Genomic DNA, 18002 nt, shown 5'->3' with positions numbered 1-18002 from the left:
ACCGCTTTAGCAATTTCAGCCAAATACTCAGATGCTTAGTTCCTTCTTTGAAATACAGAAACTACTTGAGATTGCTGATTTGGGCCAGGAGAAGCAACAAAAACAAAATAAGAAGCAACAAAGCAAAACAAAACCACCCCCACCCAATAAAAAAGCAACCACCAAACCTCAAAACTAAACAAGAGAGTTGACATTCCTGCTATTCCTTCAATAACAGGCTTTCAGGAACCTTAAAGCATGGGATCATTTGTAGATGAAACATATGAGGTACAAAACCACTGAAGGTTTCTTACAAGCATCGTGACATTTTCCATCCAGCTGGTGCAGAGATTTTTGTTTTCTTGGTTTTGGTGTTTCCAACTCTGACCCCATAGAGAACCAGGAGTAGTGAAAGAGCAAAAATGAACTACACACACACACAGGTGTATGTGCACACCAACACTCACTGCAGGTCAGAGCAGTAACAAATACTTTCTATGACATCTGCCACACTCAGTCAGTTGTACCAATGCTTCACATCGCAAAATAGGCCAGGAACATTGAGATATTTTTCTTAGTTAGAAGTTACTATCTGGGAACTGGCTTGCAATGGCTTAGCAGCCATAGTGAGCTGCTTCTCCTCTGCTCCTGAAAAAGCTGATTATGAAAGGGAAATATTCAAATAAGTGCTCTTCTCAAAACATTATGATATCATTCAAGTTGAGTTCATAAGAAAGCTGGCAATACTGAAAGAGAATGCCTCAGAAGGTTCTTCTTCTAAGACAGAAAATCCACTTGCTTATCCACAGATTTAGAAGATTTCAGCAGAAACAAATTCACCATGGCAGGACATTTTCAATTTGTAAAAATAACTGTTAGTGTTTAAAGGCCCCTTAGAGAGCAAAACAGCTGAACCAGGCTGTGACTGTTGGCTGTCTACCTTCTCCACAAAACATTTTCAAGTTTGCTTATATATTGAACTTAAACCCAAAAAAGGACACTTCTGTTTGCAAATGTAACTACTCAGGATGTGACTGTAGTTTCTCCACGATCATGTGACCTGCTTCACCTTTTTTTTTTTTTTTTTAAAGACACTGCAGAACAGCAAAACTCAGGAAAACTTGGGTGAAACCCCTCCGTTGTCACAACTTCATAATGACCTTACTAACAAGCTGGATATCAGTTCCAACAGCATTTCTTCTCTTACGTAAGTGATCTAACTTGTTTTCCATTCTTTTTGAGAGCTTTTTTTCCTGAGCTTGGTGGGCTTACTTATTCCCCAGCTTAATTGTACATATCTTGTGTAAAACTTTGTTTCTTGGAGAAAAAACATTTGTTGAACCAGAGGAGTATTTTGCTGAGTTTTCTAGCTCACATTTCCTATTCTGGGTGCAAAGGGCTCGGCTGCGCTCAATCCAGAAGACACCGTGAAGTTAAATGCCTGCAGCATTGCAGATGAGATGGCCGAGCTGCTGAGCACCTGGTTTGGCACTGTACGGGAAACAGTACTTCAGCAGAGTGTGAGGGAAAAGCTGACCTGTGTGCATGCTGACTGCAAGCTGCTTTTGGACTCTGCGACTCTCCCTTTTTGGACTTTCGTGCTCCTGATTCACGCTGTTTCTAATGCTCCCTGCTGGCCCAAAGCAGGGCTTTCTCACAACCCGTTTTTTCCTTCATTCTTACTCATCTCCTCGTTGTGCAGGGAGGAAGTGGGGCTCATGGCTAGGAAGCCTCAGCAGGGCTCATATAACACTGGGCAGTGTGGGCTAACGGGGATGAGGGAGCTGCCGGCAGTTCCATGGGCTACTGCCGTCCCGGGATGTTTGGTAAGGGGGCAGGCACCACCCTCTGGTGGCAAAAGCCTCAGCTTTTACCTAATGAGCTCCTCCCATACTACCCTGCTTCATGCAGACATTCACAGAAAATCACCATCTACATTTGGGGAATCCCACAAGGGCAGTTTGCCCCACCCAAGACATGCAGACCAGTTATTGCAGCTTGCATCCACTGGATATCCACTCCTGCCTCACCTTCTGCAAAGCTGTCCACAGATCTACAGCAGTGCTCTACCCTGCAGGTACCCATTCTCAGGGTGCACACAGGAATTTGTTGCTCTCACTGTCTTTTTTTGTTGGCCCTTCAAGCCCTCTGCACCTTTCTACAGGCACTTCCAAGACTCCAGAGGAGTGGAGACTGTCCACCACATGGGATATAGGTAACTATTCTTAGAGATGTGAAGTCAGCTGTGACAGGTCCCTAGTGACTGACTGGTTACGGCTCAGCAATCAAACGGCACAAGTCCCATTAGTGCAGTAGCATTTGCTTAGAGCAAAGAGATGCAGACTCAGGAGCAGCAAGACACGTTTAACAACAAAAGGCGTTTTGCAATAGAGAAAATGCCTGCAGGTGTTCACATGGAAAGGTACAGGCAAGCTATATGCAATGGATGGAGCCGTACGTGGAACAGACTAGAGCTCAAACAATTCCTGTCTCCATGTCAGAGTTACTCCTGTGCTCATCTATTACTAGAGTGAAGGATTTTGCCTCTGAATTCCAGTGAAAGGACTCATTTGCTTGGATGCCAACAGCACCTATATTAAGAAATTTACACATGGCTGGAAGTTTTGCTACACTAAATACCAGCTAAAATACTTTCATTTTTATATGTTGGTTTTCAGGAGTGGCTTCCAGCAGGATAATTGCCTGTAACCTCTTTGTTGTCATGGGCATTCCTTACTTGACTCTGGGGTTGCTCAGATATCCCCTGTGAGCCATCCCTTTTTTCTACCCTGCCTCTAGGTTTCCCAGATACTTGCTTCCTTTCCTATTTGCTGTCTCAATTATGAATGGCACTGAGCTCCTGGCTGCTGCAATGCCATTGTTTGCTGCAATGAGGAGAAATATGAGTTGTTGGAGGAAGGGAGAAGAAAGTTACGTGGAAGCAGGAGGCAACAAGCAAAGGGACTAAGGCAAGTGCTGTGCACTGTGAAGAACGAAGCACACGTTGCTGTTTATCACTGCAGCTTATGGCTAGGAGTGGCTTACAACACCTAATCCGGTGGGGAAATGGAGCTCTTCCTGCTCCCTGATCTCATGCCCAAATTGCATTCTGCACCATTTTCCTCGCTGCGCTGACCTCTGGGCAAGGCACCGCTGTGGCGCAGAGCGCACAGGGACACCGGCGTGGCTCAGAATCTGCTCTCTGCTTGGCTCAGCTCTGCGTGCAGCAGGTCTGGCGAGCGCTAAGTCTGCCCAGAGCTACACCGGGATCACACACTAGAGGCTCCCAGCCCAGAGTATTTATCTGCGGGTCCATCACTTGCTCAGCAGCTCTACCTTGCAGTGGGTAACCGCAGTGGCAGAGCACTGTTTGCAGCCGGCAGGGAGAGCTTCCCCGCTGCGTGCCTGGCTGCAGCACAGCTCAGCAAGCCCGGCTCCTCCCGCAGGCTCCCACAGCAGCTCCACAGTTCCTCTTTCTGCACTGCCCCCACGTGTAACGCAGGACCCATCCAGGCTGCAGTCTCATCTCCTCATTGCCCACAACACACTCACCAAGATGTTCCCCGGCGGTGGAGACGCAGCCCGCGTATCTCCCCCGCCTGCTGGGGCTGCCAGAGCCGGGGGCACACCTCCCCCGCAGCTGCACGCTGTGGCCGAGCCGGGCACACCGGAGAGGGCAAACAGCACCGTCACTTGCTTCGAGGCGCTTTGAAAAATGATCCACAAGTCACTCGAGTGTGGGTATCCAATTCATCCGCTAGGCTCTTCCACACATAAGCAAATACTCTGCAAGTCCAGAGGGTTTATTCAAGATGTGTTAGTCTAAACCCTCTACAGAGAGAGTCAGAAATCCAGCACTGGGACGAGGGCACTGCAGAGTTTAAGGCATCATTTCTAACCCCCCCAAATGGGAAGGTTTTTGTACATCCCCGAAAGATCTAAATTGCAGATAAGATTAAGATCAAACAGAAAAATGTGTATTTGAGTTAGTTAATCCACCTCTTTTCACCCAGGAAAAAACTGAAACAAATAGAATCCACCTAAACTGTTTTTGAAAGCAAACAGTATTTAAGCAGCATCCAGTAAACGATATTAAACCTTAATTAAAAGCATTTTGAAAGTACGAATTGAAAATATTCTCTTTAGTCTTGTGGGTTTTCAGAAATTTCCCTCCCTTTTTAAAAAGAAACTAATAACTTAATCTCAATGTATTAAACTGACCTACATAAAATATTCCATGTAAAATATTATTTCTGCCATAAAATACATAATCTGTCACTGGTTTAATTCCATTAGAAAGCATACATTAAGGTCTATGTATTATGATCATTAGGATAATAAAAGTAATACAATATCACTTTTATTATGTTTGAATTTAAAACATTCTTCATATGGGCACAAGGAATAATTAAGGGGATGGAAGAAAGGTGTTTTTATAAAATTTATAATGAAATAAAATCACAGGCGAGAGCAAAGAGACTGGTTTTTAATACCAAAAAACAGAAGCTATGCTTTTTATGCCCACTGTGTAGCCTTAGACCTTCTTTTTCTCTTTGAATTTCCTTATCTTTATAACTTTGATTTTGGTCATTTAGTATAGCCAGTATAAGCATAGATTTCTACCTGTTACAACTCCTTCTCTGAGTGTCATGGAGGTTTTGGAGGGAAAACCTTTCTACCTTTCTGCTTGTATAAAATAAGTTTCCAGACATTTTCATTACGAAGAAAAGTTTGGCAAAAAAAAAAAAAAGGAGTTTCAGCTCTGAATTATAGTTCCCAAAATACATTTGCTCTGAAACTCAAGATTTTTTAAAGCTCTTCTCCAGATTTTTGAAGCTTGATTTGTAATTTATTAAAATTTGGGAATAGAAATGTGATTAAGACCAGGAAATAAAAACAGATCTGTTGTAAGCCACTCAATATATCAGATTTTTTTGACATAACCCTGGAAGCCCCAGGGCCCACACTCAGCTCAAGGGCTTTAGTAGTTTGAAAAGCAGACACAAAAGATACCAAAATGCCTTGTTTTGGAACATAAGGACTATGCTTCAAGTTAAAAAGCAGTCATGTTTCTAGCATTCATTTTACTGGAAAACAAATGAAAGCACAGACCCCCCCCCCATACCTCAAGAAAATAAAATTTTTTTCCGCAAAAAGTGGACGAGAGGAGGTGGGACTTGCAATGTTGGACACCTTAGCAGTAGTAAAACTGAGTGCACTTAAGACATTAAAATTCTACTTGGGTTTCAGCCAGACTATACTCCCTCCCAGTTCCCTGCTATGGTGGGGAATGCCAGTGAAAAGATGATGTAGATGTTGATGAAAAGCAGCTGTATTCCCACCTGTACTGCCACTCTGGCCAAAAAGCAGTGCCTTCATGTTCTGCCTGAAGCATGTGCAGGGGACAGGAGTTTAGCAGCATGCAGGAGTCATATCTGCCTTCAAAGCCTTCTCATGGTCCAGGCACCTCATGCAGCTACACAGCAGTTACATCATTTGGAGCTACTTGAGAAGGCTTTGGTGGAAATATCCTTGCACTGAAAAAAAAAAAAAATTGAGTGTACATTTTTAACAATTTCCTATAATCATGCAACATTGACACTAAACAGGACCTTTCCTTTTTCTCTTTTTTTTTTTTTTTTTAATATTGATTATTTTTTCTTCATAAAGTATATGGGAATGAATTGTTTTCTTCAAAGCCACTCCATTCTGAGGGCCTGGCACACTCTGAGCATCAGGCAGCATGGCTCAGTGGCTTTACAGAGAAGGGAAGAGCCAGGAATTGTCCTTTTTATGAACAGAGTACTTGGCATAGAAGTCTCTGAAAAGGTTTGCTTCCAGTCCACAAAGTTTGCTTGCAAGAGGAAAAGACTCTCTTCTCTGCCAGCAATAAATCACATTCTGACGACTGGAACTACAAGGCAGGATTGGGATTCGTGTTTTTCTTTAAAGGGGTGTTGGGCTATGCCATATCCTCACCTATTAGCATGTCTCATTAGCCTTAGTGTATCTGTAACCTTCCTCTTGATTTATAGCAGCTTCTCTTGTAGAGAGCTCTCTGGCTTGCAGTGACAAAACCATGGAATGGAAACAGTGCTAAGGCAACATAAAATTCTGGAATTGTATTTTCTCTTCTGGTCAAAAACTGGCACAGTGTGACCACATTTCTAGGACGCCCTCATTAACTGGACTGATAACACTTCACTACAGCAGGAAGCCTTGTATTCTATCTTAAAAATTATTAGAATCAACTATCCCCTTGGAAATAGCCAGAAATGGCATTCTGCTCAATGTCCTAACAGGCTAAAATATTTCCATTCCAGATTTTCGGAGAGCAAAGGTATATGCTTCTGGAAACCCAGAGGAGGAAATAGGTGAGTTTATGGTGAGATTTTCACTTCCAGACAGGAAGTTAGAGGCAAAACAACACAACTGAATGTCCTTAGAAGACTTTGTATAACTTTTATATGTAGAACATAAGCATCTGATTGAGTTTGTAGTTGGCTAGTGCTGCAGAGTCCTGTCATGTGACTGACACTTTAAATTACGTGTAGGGAGGACAGAGCATGGGACTCAGACCCTGAACACAGCCTGATGGATGAAGGAGGACCCTTCTGTACACACAGTGATGCCAAATCACAACACAGATCATAGTTTACACTTAAAAATTCTGCTTCCTCCCAGCAAAGACTTACAGAGGCAGAACAGCTGGGCAGGGCAGGAGGTGAGGGACTGGGAGGTGGATATGTGCATGTGCAGCTATGGAAAGCAGGAGTAACAGTTTGGAAGGATACAGAGTGGCAAAGGAGTGGGGATGGTGGATTTTGGTTTTGGGGGGAAAAGTAAAGCCCTAGCTCTAAAACTCAGCTGAGACCTGCACACACCAGAAGCTGAAGCTGTTCATTATCATAGAATATCCTCGAGCCCCTTAGCCACAGGTTCACATGGCTTCATGGTATGCTGGGGTTTGAAAGAATAGACTCAGACTCTTCTCAGATACCTAGTCTGGCTCAGCATTTTCTTTTTAGGGATTCATTTAAAGTTTGGCACATCTGAACCTCAAAGAATGTATTTATTATTTAATGGTGTATACTCACTGACTTGTTTTCAATGTTTGCAGATTACACATATGTTATTATAGGAGTTATTCTGGGAGCAGTTCTAGCAATCAGTTTTGTAGCAGTAGTAATCTGCATGACCAAAACCAAAATGATTGACAGTGTCTTTGAAGGTAAGAAAAACATACTCCTAATCCCTTATCCATAGATCTAGCTCTCCTCATCTTCTGATACAGCAGGTCTGAGCTTCAGTGTTAGCAATTGTGTATGTACAGCAGCTCTGGTTTTCCTGAGAAGAACTATTTTAGAAGTGTCTGAATTGCTGGACTGCCTAGAACTGCAGATTCACATTTCAGTATAACCAACTCTACTCTTCAGTCTCAGACTTGTTTCTCATGATACCCTGGGGATATGCTACAACCAAACTCAAAACAGACAAAGTATTAGCTAAGATACAGCTCTGACAAAATTGTCATGCGATATTCCAGCTGCTAGAATCAAGAAGGGCTTTAGGAAAGTTGCACGCTACAACTAATATCAAAGAGTTTTTCCTCAGAAAGGATGGCTGGATCTTTACCAGCTGTAACTGTGGACTCCTAGTTGTCTCCTCACAAATTCTGTGGAGGCCTATCATCCCTCTGTTCCTTGTTTTTAACTAATCACATTTTCCTCTTCTCACTTTAGAGTCAGATGGCAAAATGGATAGAAGGTAAGAGTTATCATGTTTTCTCTTATGCACAACTTTTAATTTCTCTCTCTTGTTATGCATGATGCTTCCCCACATTTGAATGATTGCACATAACACACATGATAAGGCTCTAGAGGCCTGGGATATCTAGTGAATCTGCATGGAAAAAGGAATTTTATTCTAACAGCATTTTAACATTTCAGAAACATGCAAGAAAACTCAGCAGACAGATTGTTTTTAAAATTAAAATCCTTCAAACACTTGTGATGAAGCTTTTTTGTTTTTTGGGGTCTTTTTTTTGTTTGTTAGGTTTTTTGTTTGTTTTGTTTTGTTTGTTCTATGTATAATAACAGCAAATTCTGCGTAAATGGCTTCGTCTAAGGTTACTGTGTCTGGATCTCAGTTCTGAGAACTCCCTTCACTCCAGGCTCTTACAAGTCAAGGTCACGCAATGATCATTCCTGCTGGAAGGGATGCCTCTTTGCCCTTTACCATCCTCCCCCTTACCCAAAACAGTAAGGCCATTTTAGGGTTTGAGCACCTGACCAGTTCATCAGCAGAAGAGCAGGGCCAGCCTTCGTAGGCAATGGTCACTCTGCATCTCCCCCAGGGGCAGGCAATGGAGAAGGGGACAGGAGCAGAAACTCTGGACTGCAAGTTGTCTGTTGGCTCATGGTATCCTACAGATGGTGACTCTTTTGTGTTCCTTTGCTACATTTTATAAGTGACTAAAAAAACCCCAAACATTAATTAATGAGCATTCTCATCAAGTGAAGACAACAGCTGTACTCGATGATCTCAGAAATGGCTTTTGGCCTCCCTCAGAGAGCTGGATAGAAGGATGTCCCTATCACAGCCATTCCTCATAAAGAGAGCACAGCATATGTAAACACAGAATTAAAGATCAAAGCAAGGACACCCTTTGCAGCAACGGCTTCAATGCTTTGTGTGCCCAGCAGAGAAGGGCCCCAGTCCTGAAGGATTTGTTATTTTCCCAGGGGGACACTCCCCCAGTGGTAACTGGCACAAAATGTTTCCTTTCTAGTAATACACCATTCTCTGACAAGACTCTGGCAATTCCTGTGCATTAACCTGAAATAGATTAGGACTATGATAAGGTCAGAAGAACAAACATAGAATACTTGGTAAACTTTATGCTGCTTTCAGGACAGTAAAGACAGAACAATGAATAGGAAAGTCATGAGAAAGAGCTAAGCCAGAACAGAAAAGCCAGAGACCAGAGTCAAGAGAAAAGAGAATAAAGGGATGACAGGGACAAAGACAAGAAGAAACATGGAAGGCAGTGGTAGATTTACTGCCTGGGTGAAATGCAGATGGTATGATCTATGAACTGTTCCACACTGGGCTTCTCTAGCTCCCTTTGCTGTTTATTATGTGCCATATTTTCCTTCAGAGACAGTCTGAACATTTATTATATCATCCTCTGATCTTTCTAGGGGAAGTGACTGACTTTGTGGTGGCAGCAAAATTTAATGTCTTTAATGGTGACCTTACATTGACCTCTTTGATATTTCCTTATCCCAGTCTACAGGCATTTGCTAAAAGGTAGAATGAAATTTCCAGTTTCATGACAAAATTCTGGTCTTAAGGCTGGAAGTGTGACACAATACACAAACATTTTGCCTTAGAGCCACTGACACTGACCAGTGAGAGAAACTCTAATTTCACAATGTTTTGGGGTAAAACTATTTATGTTAAAGACTACACTTTTATGGCTAAGTAGGAAAAAACCTAGTAATCCACTGTCACTTCTTAATCACTGTACTTTTCAATTCTGCTGTGGTAGTCTGTAATTTACCAGCAAATCTTTGTTCTCATTCACTTCAGGGCATCTATGTATTATTCTCTGGTGGGTCACTAGGGGATTCTATAATGCTGGTGTTAATCTGTGGAAACACTATAGCCTTCTACTGGTCTTGAGGAAACCTCTGGCAGTAAAAATACAACCAGAGCCATAGCAAACATTTAAAAATGCCCCTAATAAACTAATCCTTAGTAGGATTTATTCAGGTCACCAGAGAGGCATATGGTAATTAGGTCTAAGTTGATTTTATCTACCTGCTTCAGTTCCCTATGGATTTGTAATTCATGGAATTTTTAGACCAGTGGCTAGTCCTGGAAAACCTCTGATAAAGTGAAATCTATCATCTGAAATCACCTGATTTTCTCCAACCAACCATATAGCCATCCTGAATCCCTCAGGGACAGGCAACCTGAAACCCTCAGTGTTAATCGAGAGACCATCTCTTTAGGATTGGAGAGGACAACTGGCAAATCTTCTGCAAACAGCTTAATTTTCTGCTTGACCAGTGATGACTATTAATGCTTGTTCAGGAAAAAAAAAAATACTTAATCCAACTGATAGAACACTCAACCAAATTCACCTTTAGCCAAATTTTGTTTTAAATTTCACATCATTATTCCCACAAACCCCATCAGCCACTCAATATTTCCCTAGCTGGGACATACTCTGAGTGGGCATCACCCAGCACTGTACTTTCATAGCTGATGGAGTTGCTCAGCCTTGTACCAGCTGAAGGCCTTGATGCAGATTATCATCCTCTAGGTCAGAACCCCAGTTAGCTGGTACTGAACCTAACCAACCCATTCCAAGAACAGATTTTCACTAAGAACAGGAAGTATTCAGATGTGTCTCCCTTGATAATTTCCAAAATACTAAAAAAAAAAGTGTTTCTATACCCACATGATAATGATAGCTCATTGTGAAGTAATTAATAGCATTTACCACTTTATTTAGTCAGGTACATAACATTAAGATTTAAACAATTCACAATGGGTTGCCCTTAAATTCAATGGGATATTTACTAACGCTTGAGAAGAAAAAGGCTTGAGGCAAGATTCTGTCAGCCAACAAAACAGCAATTTATACATCAACTGACAATTATTTAACGTCCTCTTTTTTAATTAATAGCTCATGTCAGTATCAAATGCCATCTTGGTGTAAGCTTGGTAAATTATAATGCCTAAAATTTTCATGCAAGTTTAATGTATTCATAAAAATGTCTGGGCACATTTAATGCTGGCAATATTTTGAGTTAACTACAGTGCATGTCACCTAGATTTATTCTGACAGGAGACAAAGAAAGAGACCTACAGAGACAAGGAGAAGGGTGGAGGGACAGAGAATGTTTACTAAAAGGGAAAAAGTACATCTTTTAAACCTGCCACAAATTAATCTGTTGTCAACACGTCCTGGGAAACAGCGCACACAAAATTCCTCATGCAGCTCACTGGGTTCTACAGGACTCCATGTAAATCATTCAGTAGAATATCAGGTTTTAAATGCAATACACAAATTCTTCTGACATTTGATGGAAGAGAGGAGGAGCTTGGGAGCTGCTTGCCAGGTGTTTTTGACTTCTAAGGGACCAACTTCTCTCTCCTTTGCTAGGCTGTGCTTGAGAAACACTGGATACTTTTGAGAACTTTTGAGAATTCTTTAGGTGAGTGGAGGTGGTCTTGGAATGTTAGTGCACCTTGAAAGCCTCTAATCTGTGCTAAAAGTCTCTAAAACCAGTGCCATACATTGCATAGGAGGTGAAATCATCCACTTTGAAAATATAAACATTGGAGATGGATGGCATGGAAAAGACTAGGTTTGGGCAATCATATGTGCAGGTTTCTATGTTGAGCTGCAGTTTCTTCCATCAGAACTGTGGCAGCCTAAACATCTGAAACAAGAGTCTTTTTCTTAGCATTTTGTGATGTTCAGGTCTGTAGCCTGACAGGCAGGGACAGTGAACAAGATCTGATCTAAAAATATCATATCCTTCAAACAGGTTTAAAGTCAGATAGAAAGAAAAACATCTTGTTTTGGAGATGAGAACAGCTCTTTCTGATCCAAATAGTCCAACTTGGTCTATAGCAGTGAATTGAAGAATGCATCATTTAACAACTAGGAAGCCAAAAATATAGACATGAGTCCCATCACCTGCAAATGAGAGACACAATCTGTCTAGTCACCAGAGTCTGAGCTCACAAATAAACTTTAAATAAACTTAACTGGAGATATAGTTTTGATGCTAGAGTGGGTACTTGAGAAAGCCACATGTGGGAGTCCTTTGGAAAATGGTCCCAAAATTTACAAATCAAAATCCATAAGTAAATACAAATTGAAAAAAAAGGCATTTTGGCCTTGTCTGAGAGTGTCACTGGAAGAGTGGGTCACAAGGGAAAAAGGTCCATATGGAGAACACAGGTTGCCCAGGATGCTGGGCACTGAAATGCATTGCAGCCACTCAGATACTGTGGCAGCTATTCACAGGTACCACTATAGGTTCAGCCCACAGCCTGGCAGCAAGTCGCCTGCTTCTATCTGTACTCTCCTAAAACAAGCCATTTTTTCTTTTCCTCTCCCAGGAATATTCCTTTTAAACTATGCAGTCGGTTTCATCTTCTTGGGTCTGTAGCAGACCAGCCACGTAGATTCAGCAGAATCTTTGACACCTCTGGGTGAATGGATTCTCTCAACATCCCTCAGTTATGCTCTAAGCTGTTCTTTCACTTGCCACTCTTGTTTCCCCAAAACAGACCTTCACAAAGTCTTTCATTCTGACAAGTAGCATATTCTATGTACAATTCAATCATCAGGTCAACAAAGTTGTCATAAGTAGTTAGTGGTTTACATAGAAGGGAAACCAGAGTTTGGATCTTCAATGATCCAAATAAGCCTTGCAAAATCAGTCACAAATTATTCCTGTGTGGTCTGTTTTGACTGCAGAGCCTCTATTCACATTGCCACCATGGCCAAAAAACAGTAGTGAAGAGCTGTCAGGAGAATGGGAGTGGAATACAACTTGGAGGGCTCCAGTCCTCTTAGGCAGAAGTGCATTTGCACTTCACTGAGTAGATACCACCTGCACAAGATGAGTCTGGCCCCTTTGATACACTGGGACAGGCCCAAATCCTCACTCAGCACTGTAGGGATTGGCAATCCAACCAACAGGTGGTTGATAGACTGAAGGCTGTATTCACTGCTTTAGGTTTCCTCAGCATGCATCCTAGGAACTGAGTTTAATGGAAAATATTTTAAAGCTTCACAAATGCCATAATAATGCACACTATTGCAAATAAATTTGAGCAGAGATGATCTAAACAAATCCATGTGTGTGTAAATGTTAAAAATGGGCAAATGATCTGAGCAGAAATGGCTGTCTCAACTCCTTGTACATACACATTTACATAAACAAAATGTCAATACCCATTCTGTGTTGAGGCAATAGTTGCCAGTGGCTAGAGCAATAAATTGGTATTTCTACCTACTTCTGTCACTGCCCTGTCTAGCTGAACTTGTTCTTCTGAACAACCTTGGACAAATCACTGGCTCAGGTTACCCCTTCCATAAAATGAAATTAATCTTTTTATAACACACTTCAAAATCAAGGACATTAAGCTTTGCACTATGCTGGAGACAGCAGGCTTTAAAAAGCAGCACTAAGACACTCTGTAGGCTCTCAGCTCCCTTAGCACCATTCCTGGATTGAGGGAATACTTTGTATACAGGCACACACACCCTGAAAGACAGTGAGATATATAGATATATAGATATATAAATATATACTACACACATACATATGGCACAAACTGCTAGGGTGAAATTAATTCATTAAACCTGTTTCCAGGACACAGCATATCTCACTGATGCCAGCTACCAGCCTGATGGGCAGAGCCACACTTCTGGCTATTTTTTGCTCCTCTCTGGCCACCCTCCACATTCCCTGGGAAGGTACCTGGCCCAGGGCGCCTGTACTCCTCTTGGGTCTGGGGACTGCCTTTGTGGTTGACCTTTTCACAGCTGCCAAACAGGGAAGAATCCTTACTCCTTCCTACCCCTCTGCACAACTGTTTGAGGCTAGTCTTGAATAGCTCTCAATAATTTGATTGTAAGAGTTGGTGCCAAACCTGCTGAGTCAGGAGAATGCTTTCCTGGTAATATTCAGACACCTGTCACAGGCAATTCCTTCCACAGCCATCGTGGTCGCTGCTGGCAAACTTGCTGGTGCAAATGATTCCAGCAATAAACGAGTAACTCTACCCTCCCCTCGAGCTGCTGCAACTCTGGATAGGAAAAAAAAAAAAAGGAGAAATGTTTCTGGAAGAGTACCCTCTTCACCCCTGTCAACAGGCACCTAGGGTAACTCAAATATGAGATGCCACCAAGCAAAGAACCTCCTGCTCCCTGACAGCACCAGCCTGCCAAACAGACTGAATAGCTTTGCGTTGCCTAGGGCTAGTCAGAGAAGTGACAACATGGGATTAGGTAGGAATGAAAGCTGCTATGATAGCTAAAGGACAGCTTAAAACCAACAGAAACCAAGGCGTCTTGACGCAAGAGACTCAAGAGTGCCACAGGTGTTAGTCAGACAAGAAGAGCATCAAATCAGAGCTCCTGCATATTCCAACTCACCGATTTTCCTGTATCACATTTAATTTCTGCACACAAGTTCACACTAAACTTATGAAAAAGGAATCACTGATTTCAGGTCCTAGGAGCTTTTGTCAGTGACATTTCAGAAAATAAGGTTATTTACAGATCCTTTTTTACGATCATGTGTACAGTGTATCACGTCACTTTATTTCAGTTCCCTGATCTCTTACTGTCCAAGAGTTCTGCCTTGAATAACTTGTATTAGCACAGCTGTTTGTTTTTCTCCTGATTGTTGCTTATAACCATCCACTCTCCATATTCCATGTGTACTTTACAGCCTGGTGTCAGAGAACAAACAGCAAGCTGAAAGAAATCAATGAGTACCACAAAGTGATCCTGACTTCTGCCTCGTAGGCTGCAAATGCTTGGGGATCCGTGGTGTATTTCTCAGCAGTTCACGGAAGTTTATGGGCTTAAAGGCTTTCCATATAGATTTAGATGGGGTTTAAAGACACTTTGCAGAGGCTCACAGAGTCAATGGAAAATTTGTATGGTCTTCTAAAAGAAAAACACAGAAAACCACTGCCTGAAAAGTAATTAGGTTTGTGTGTGTGTATGTGTGTGTATTAAAACAACACCTGGCCCACTCCCAAATCTTATTTACAACACAGGCATTGAAATGCTTGTGCTGGTCCAGGAGAGGTAGAAGCTGGGGATACGAAGAATAACTAACCTTGTAGGCAGAAATACACTTTTTAAAGTGTTTGTGAACTGGTTCCTTTGAATGAGCTTCCATGACTCCCTGGAGGAGAGCAAAGCATGGGAGCAAAGGATGTCCCACCTCTAGAGAAAGGCCTGCTTCACCTCCCCCCCTTCCCAGCACAGCTGTATGTTCTGCTCAGGCAGTCACCCTTCTCCACTGCCTCAGGAAACCGGCCCTGCCAAAAATCAATGCAGTAGAACATAAAAATAATTTTCAGAGTTATCAGGTTGTTCAAGGACGTCTGGCACAAGGGAATTGGTAAAATATTGCAACTGAGGTGCCAGGGAAGGCTGGACTGTCCTGTCTTGCAGGAACTGGCATTGTCAACAGTGGGAAGATTGTGTGAGAGCATCAGCAAGACAGCCACTATCTTGGGGTGACTTACTGATTGCATTGGACTACATGGAGAAGAGCACTGGCCTCCCAGCCAGTCTCTTGTTTGCTCTTTTTATATGGAGAGAATTGAGTTACTCAGTATTAGACCATCCAGGCAATCACTTAGTAACTGCGCTTCCTAGGAGTTCCTTGCCAGCTTCTTCTCCTCTGACACAGGCAGGGGAAGGGATCAAGTGAGCATCCCTGAACCTAATCCATTGCTGATTCACCTCAGTGAGCTCATATCACTGCACTGGCCTGTTCTGTTGTTAGAAGTGGAAAAAATACTGTAGTTTTTTAAATGGCTACAGATCCAGACAGAAAGTTGTGTAGCACTTTACAGGCCAAAGTCTGTTATTTTGTGTGAAGAAATTTTTGATGATTTCATAAGCACAGCCTATATCAGGTCCCTAAATATGTTTTGAAATGCCTTTCCTTTCTGGGAAAGAGCTGCCACAAAATGGAACAAGCTGAAAAATATTGTTGCATAACTGTTACCTCTTGGGTAATGTCAAAGCTATGTCACTAAAAGCAATTCCTTGTGTCTGCAAAGTGCCAGACCAGTGCAGGCAGAGGAGAGCTGAGACAATCCCCTGGTACATCCAGTGTGGTCACCAGGCTGCAGGCAAGCAGGCAGGTACAGGTGAGCCTTTGTCTTTGCATTCCAGCAGACACCATCCCTGGCTGCCCTGGCAGGTCCCAGGGGCTGGGCAAAGCAGGCAGAATGGGAACTTAGCTGTGACTGTGCTGCAGGACAGTGCAGGCACTGCCACCTTACAGAGTTGTGCTGACTCGCCCCAGCCCCAAACCACAGAAAGAAACAGGGGAGGAAAAGGAGCAGAACAGAAAAAATCCCTCTGATTCCAGCCTATCTAAGTGTCATAATATGGTCTCCCATGGACTGTATTCAGTCAGACTAGAAGGATGAGAATCAGAATCTTACAGAGCCTAACAGGGCAGTGAATTTCTCAGGAACAGAAAATTTTGGCAGAGCATTCTAAAAGACATGAGTGACAAAATTTCTCTCAGAGAAGGAAAAAAGACGGAGGCAAATTATGTGAAGCATTGTCCTTGCCCACCAAATCTCCGGTGACATCTTTCTTTAGCAAAGACACCAGAAAATACTTAAGTAGTTTTGTAGGAGTGGACTGCGATGAAGTTCATTTCCCTGTGGAGTCTTGAGATATAATATAAACAAGTCGAGGGCTGCAAGAGAAGATCGTATTTCCAAGCACTGACACTAGATGGAGTAAAACTGAATAAAAGATTTAGAGCAGCGAAGAAAAGATAACAAAGTTCCTGCATTTCCCCAACTCTAACGTGTTACTCATTTGAATTCTCATCTTTGATTATTGCTCTGAAAGTCACAGTTAATAGCTCACTCTCTATGCTTTGCAGGTCAAACACGGGATCAAGCCAGAACAGGTATGTTCTGGGGGAAGGGGGTGCTGGTGGCACAGGGAGGTGGAGTGACAGTACTGGGCAGACCCAGCTGTGAAGGCACATGCAACTAGGGAAAGGTCACACAGCAATAAAGGCTGTGGGGTTACCCTGAGCTCCTAGTGACAGCCCAGGTCTCCTGGACACTCTGCATGGGCTAAGGTGGGTAATTTAACTGTGCTGTCCTCCAGCTTCCCAGTGGTTTACCTGGAGCACCCTAACGTAAGGGCCAAGCACACTGCAAGGCTGTCTGCCCTAGGCAGCTGCCCCACATCAGCAGGCACTTGAAGTAATAAACTCCTGGGAAGATGCAGCCACAGCAGGGATCCAGGGGCTGCTCAGCTGCTCCCCACTCTGGCAAGCCAATACTGGGAAGCACCCCAAATGACAATAGTCCAGTGTCTGCAATACAGGGAGCACTGGGATGCTACCCAAAAATGTATGGCTTGCTGCCAGTGGATTCCTACCTGGCAGTGACAAGGGCATCTGGAACTCACCAAAACAGCCACAATCATGCGTTTGTTCTGTTAATTCCCTTAGGAAAAACAGATGCCTCCAAAGGCACAAAGAAACATCTAGTAAAAGAAAAGTGAACTGAAAGGAACTTCATGAATGTAACTCCGGCACCTCCATTAATAATTTTCTAGAATTCCTGTTATTTTTATCTGAGTATCTCCCAGCTCAGTTTTTACAATGATGTTTTACCTGGGACAATCCAGGTAAAACCAAAGCCAGAGAATTATTGTTAACCTGTGATTTTTCTTTCCTTTCACAGATGACAGCAATGCAATAAGAAACCAAAGTACAGAAGATCAATAACCCTTTTGCAATCAACAGTTACCTGGTCTGAGGGTCAATAGAAGTCTCTTGTGCACAGGCAGGAATCTTACCAATACCAATCCTTTTCTTTGTTCTTTAGTTGAAAGGCTGATTGATTGTTTACTGGAAGAGTTTGTAGTGCAGGCTAACTTCAATTACCTGTACCAAAATGGCCTGCAATCCCCCACAACATGTATATGAAGCAAATGTATGGGGAAAATAAAATAGATGATCTCTGTTTATTAATAGAGCCTCTTTAGTCTGTGATAAGTATATGATTGATTTCTAAAGTCAGTTAAATACCAGGTAATCAGAAAGGTGGCAATATAACTCAGCAGCAGAATTCATGGTCACACCCATATTTCAAGATAAGTAAATAATGATTTCAGCAACCTGGAAAATCATTCGTGTGAGGTTAAAACAAAACAAGGCTTCTCATTTATTTCAGGAAATACATGTTTTGTGTTGTAA

The 18002-nt window shown here is 42.5% G+C and overlaps 1 protein-coding gene across 2 annotated transcripts; it reads left to right on the top strand.

The window, feature by feature from the left end:
* The first annotated feature begins 1074 nt into the window (after window positions 1-1074).
* On the top strand, window positions 1075-17726 carry TMEM273 (transmembrane protein 273). 2 transcript variants are annotated; one of them, XM_082286204.1, is made up of 6 exons: window positions 1075-1186; window positions 6303-6353; window positions 7100-7210; window positions 7722-7746; window positions 16671-16697; window positions 17488-17726. In XM_082286204.1, the coding sequence occupies exons 1-6, from the start codon at window positions 1135-1137 to the stop codon at window positions 17489-17491; spliced, it is 270 nt and encodes an 89-aa protein (XP_082142330.1). In that variant the 5' UTR covers window positions 1075-1134; the 3' UTR covers window positions 17492-17726. The 2 variants fall into 2 exon arrangements, with proteins under 2 accessions (XP_082142330.1, XP_082142329.1); XM_082286203.1 differs by lacking the exon at window positions 17488-17726 and having other exon boundaries at window positions 16671-16871.
* Window positions 17727-18002: the final 276 nt, after the last annotated feature.

Source organism: Coloeus monedula (genome assembly GCF_965178545.1).
Source record: "Coloeus monedula genome assembly, chromosome: 8".
NCBI lineage: Eukaryota > Metazoa > Chordata > Aves > Passeriformes > Corvidae > Coloeus > Coloeus monedula.
The sequence above is the reverse complement of the archived record's forward strand: the minus strand, read 5'-3'. Positions and strand labels throughout refer to the sequence as shown.

Excerpts from the sequence above, each read along its gene's own strand:
- TMEM273 (XM_082286203.1), top strand. The coding sequence starts at position 1,135 with ATGACCTTACTAACAAGCTGGATATCAGTTCCAACAGCATTTCTTCTC. Across the intron at positions 1,187-6,302 it reads AACAGCATTTCTTCTCTTAC|ATTTTCGGAGAGCAAAGGTA; the intron begins GTAAGTGATCTA and ends TTTCCATTCCAG. Across the intron at positions 7,747-16,670 it reads GATGGCAAAATGGATAGAAG|GTCAAACACGGGATCAAGCC; the intron begins GTAAGAGTTATC and ends TATGCTTTGCAG.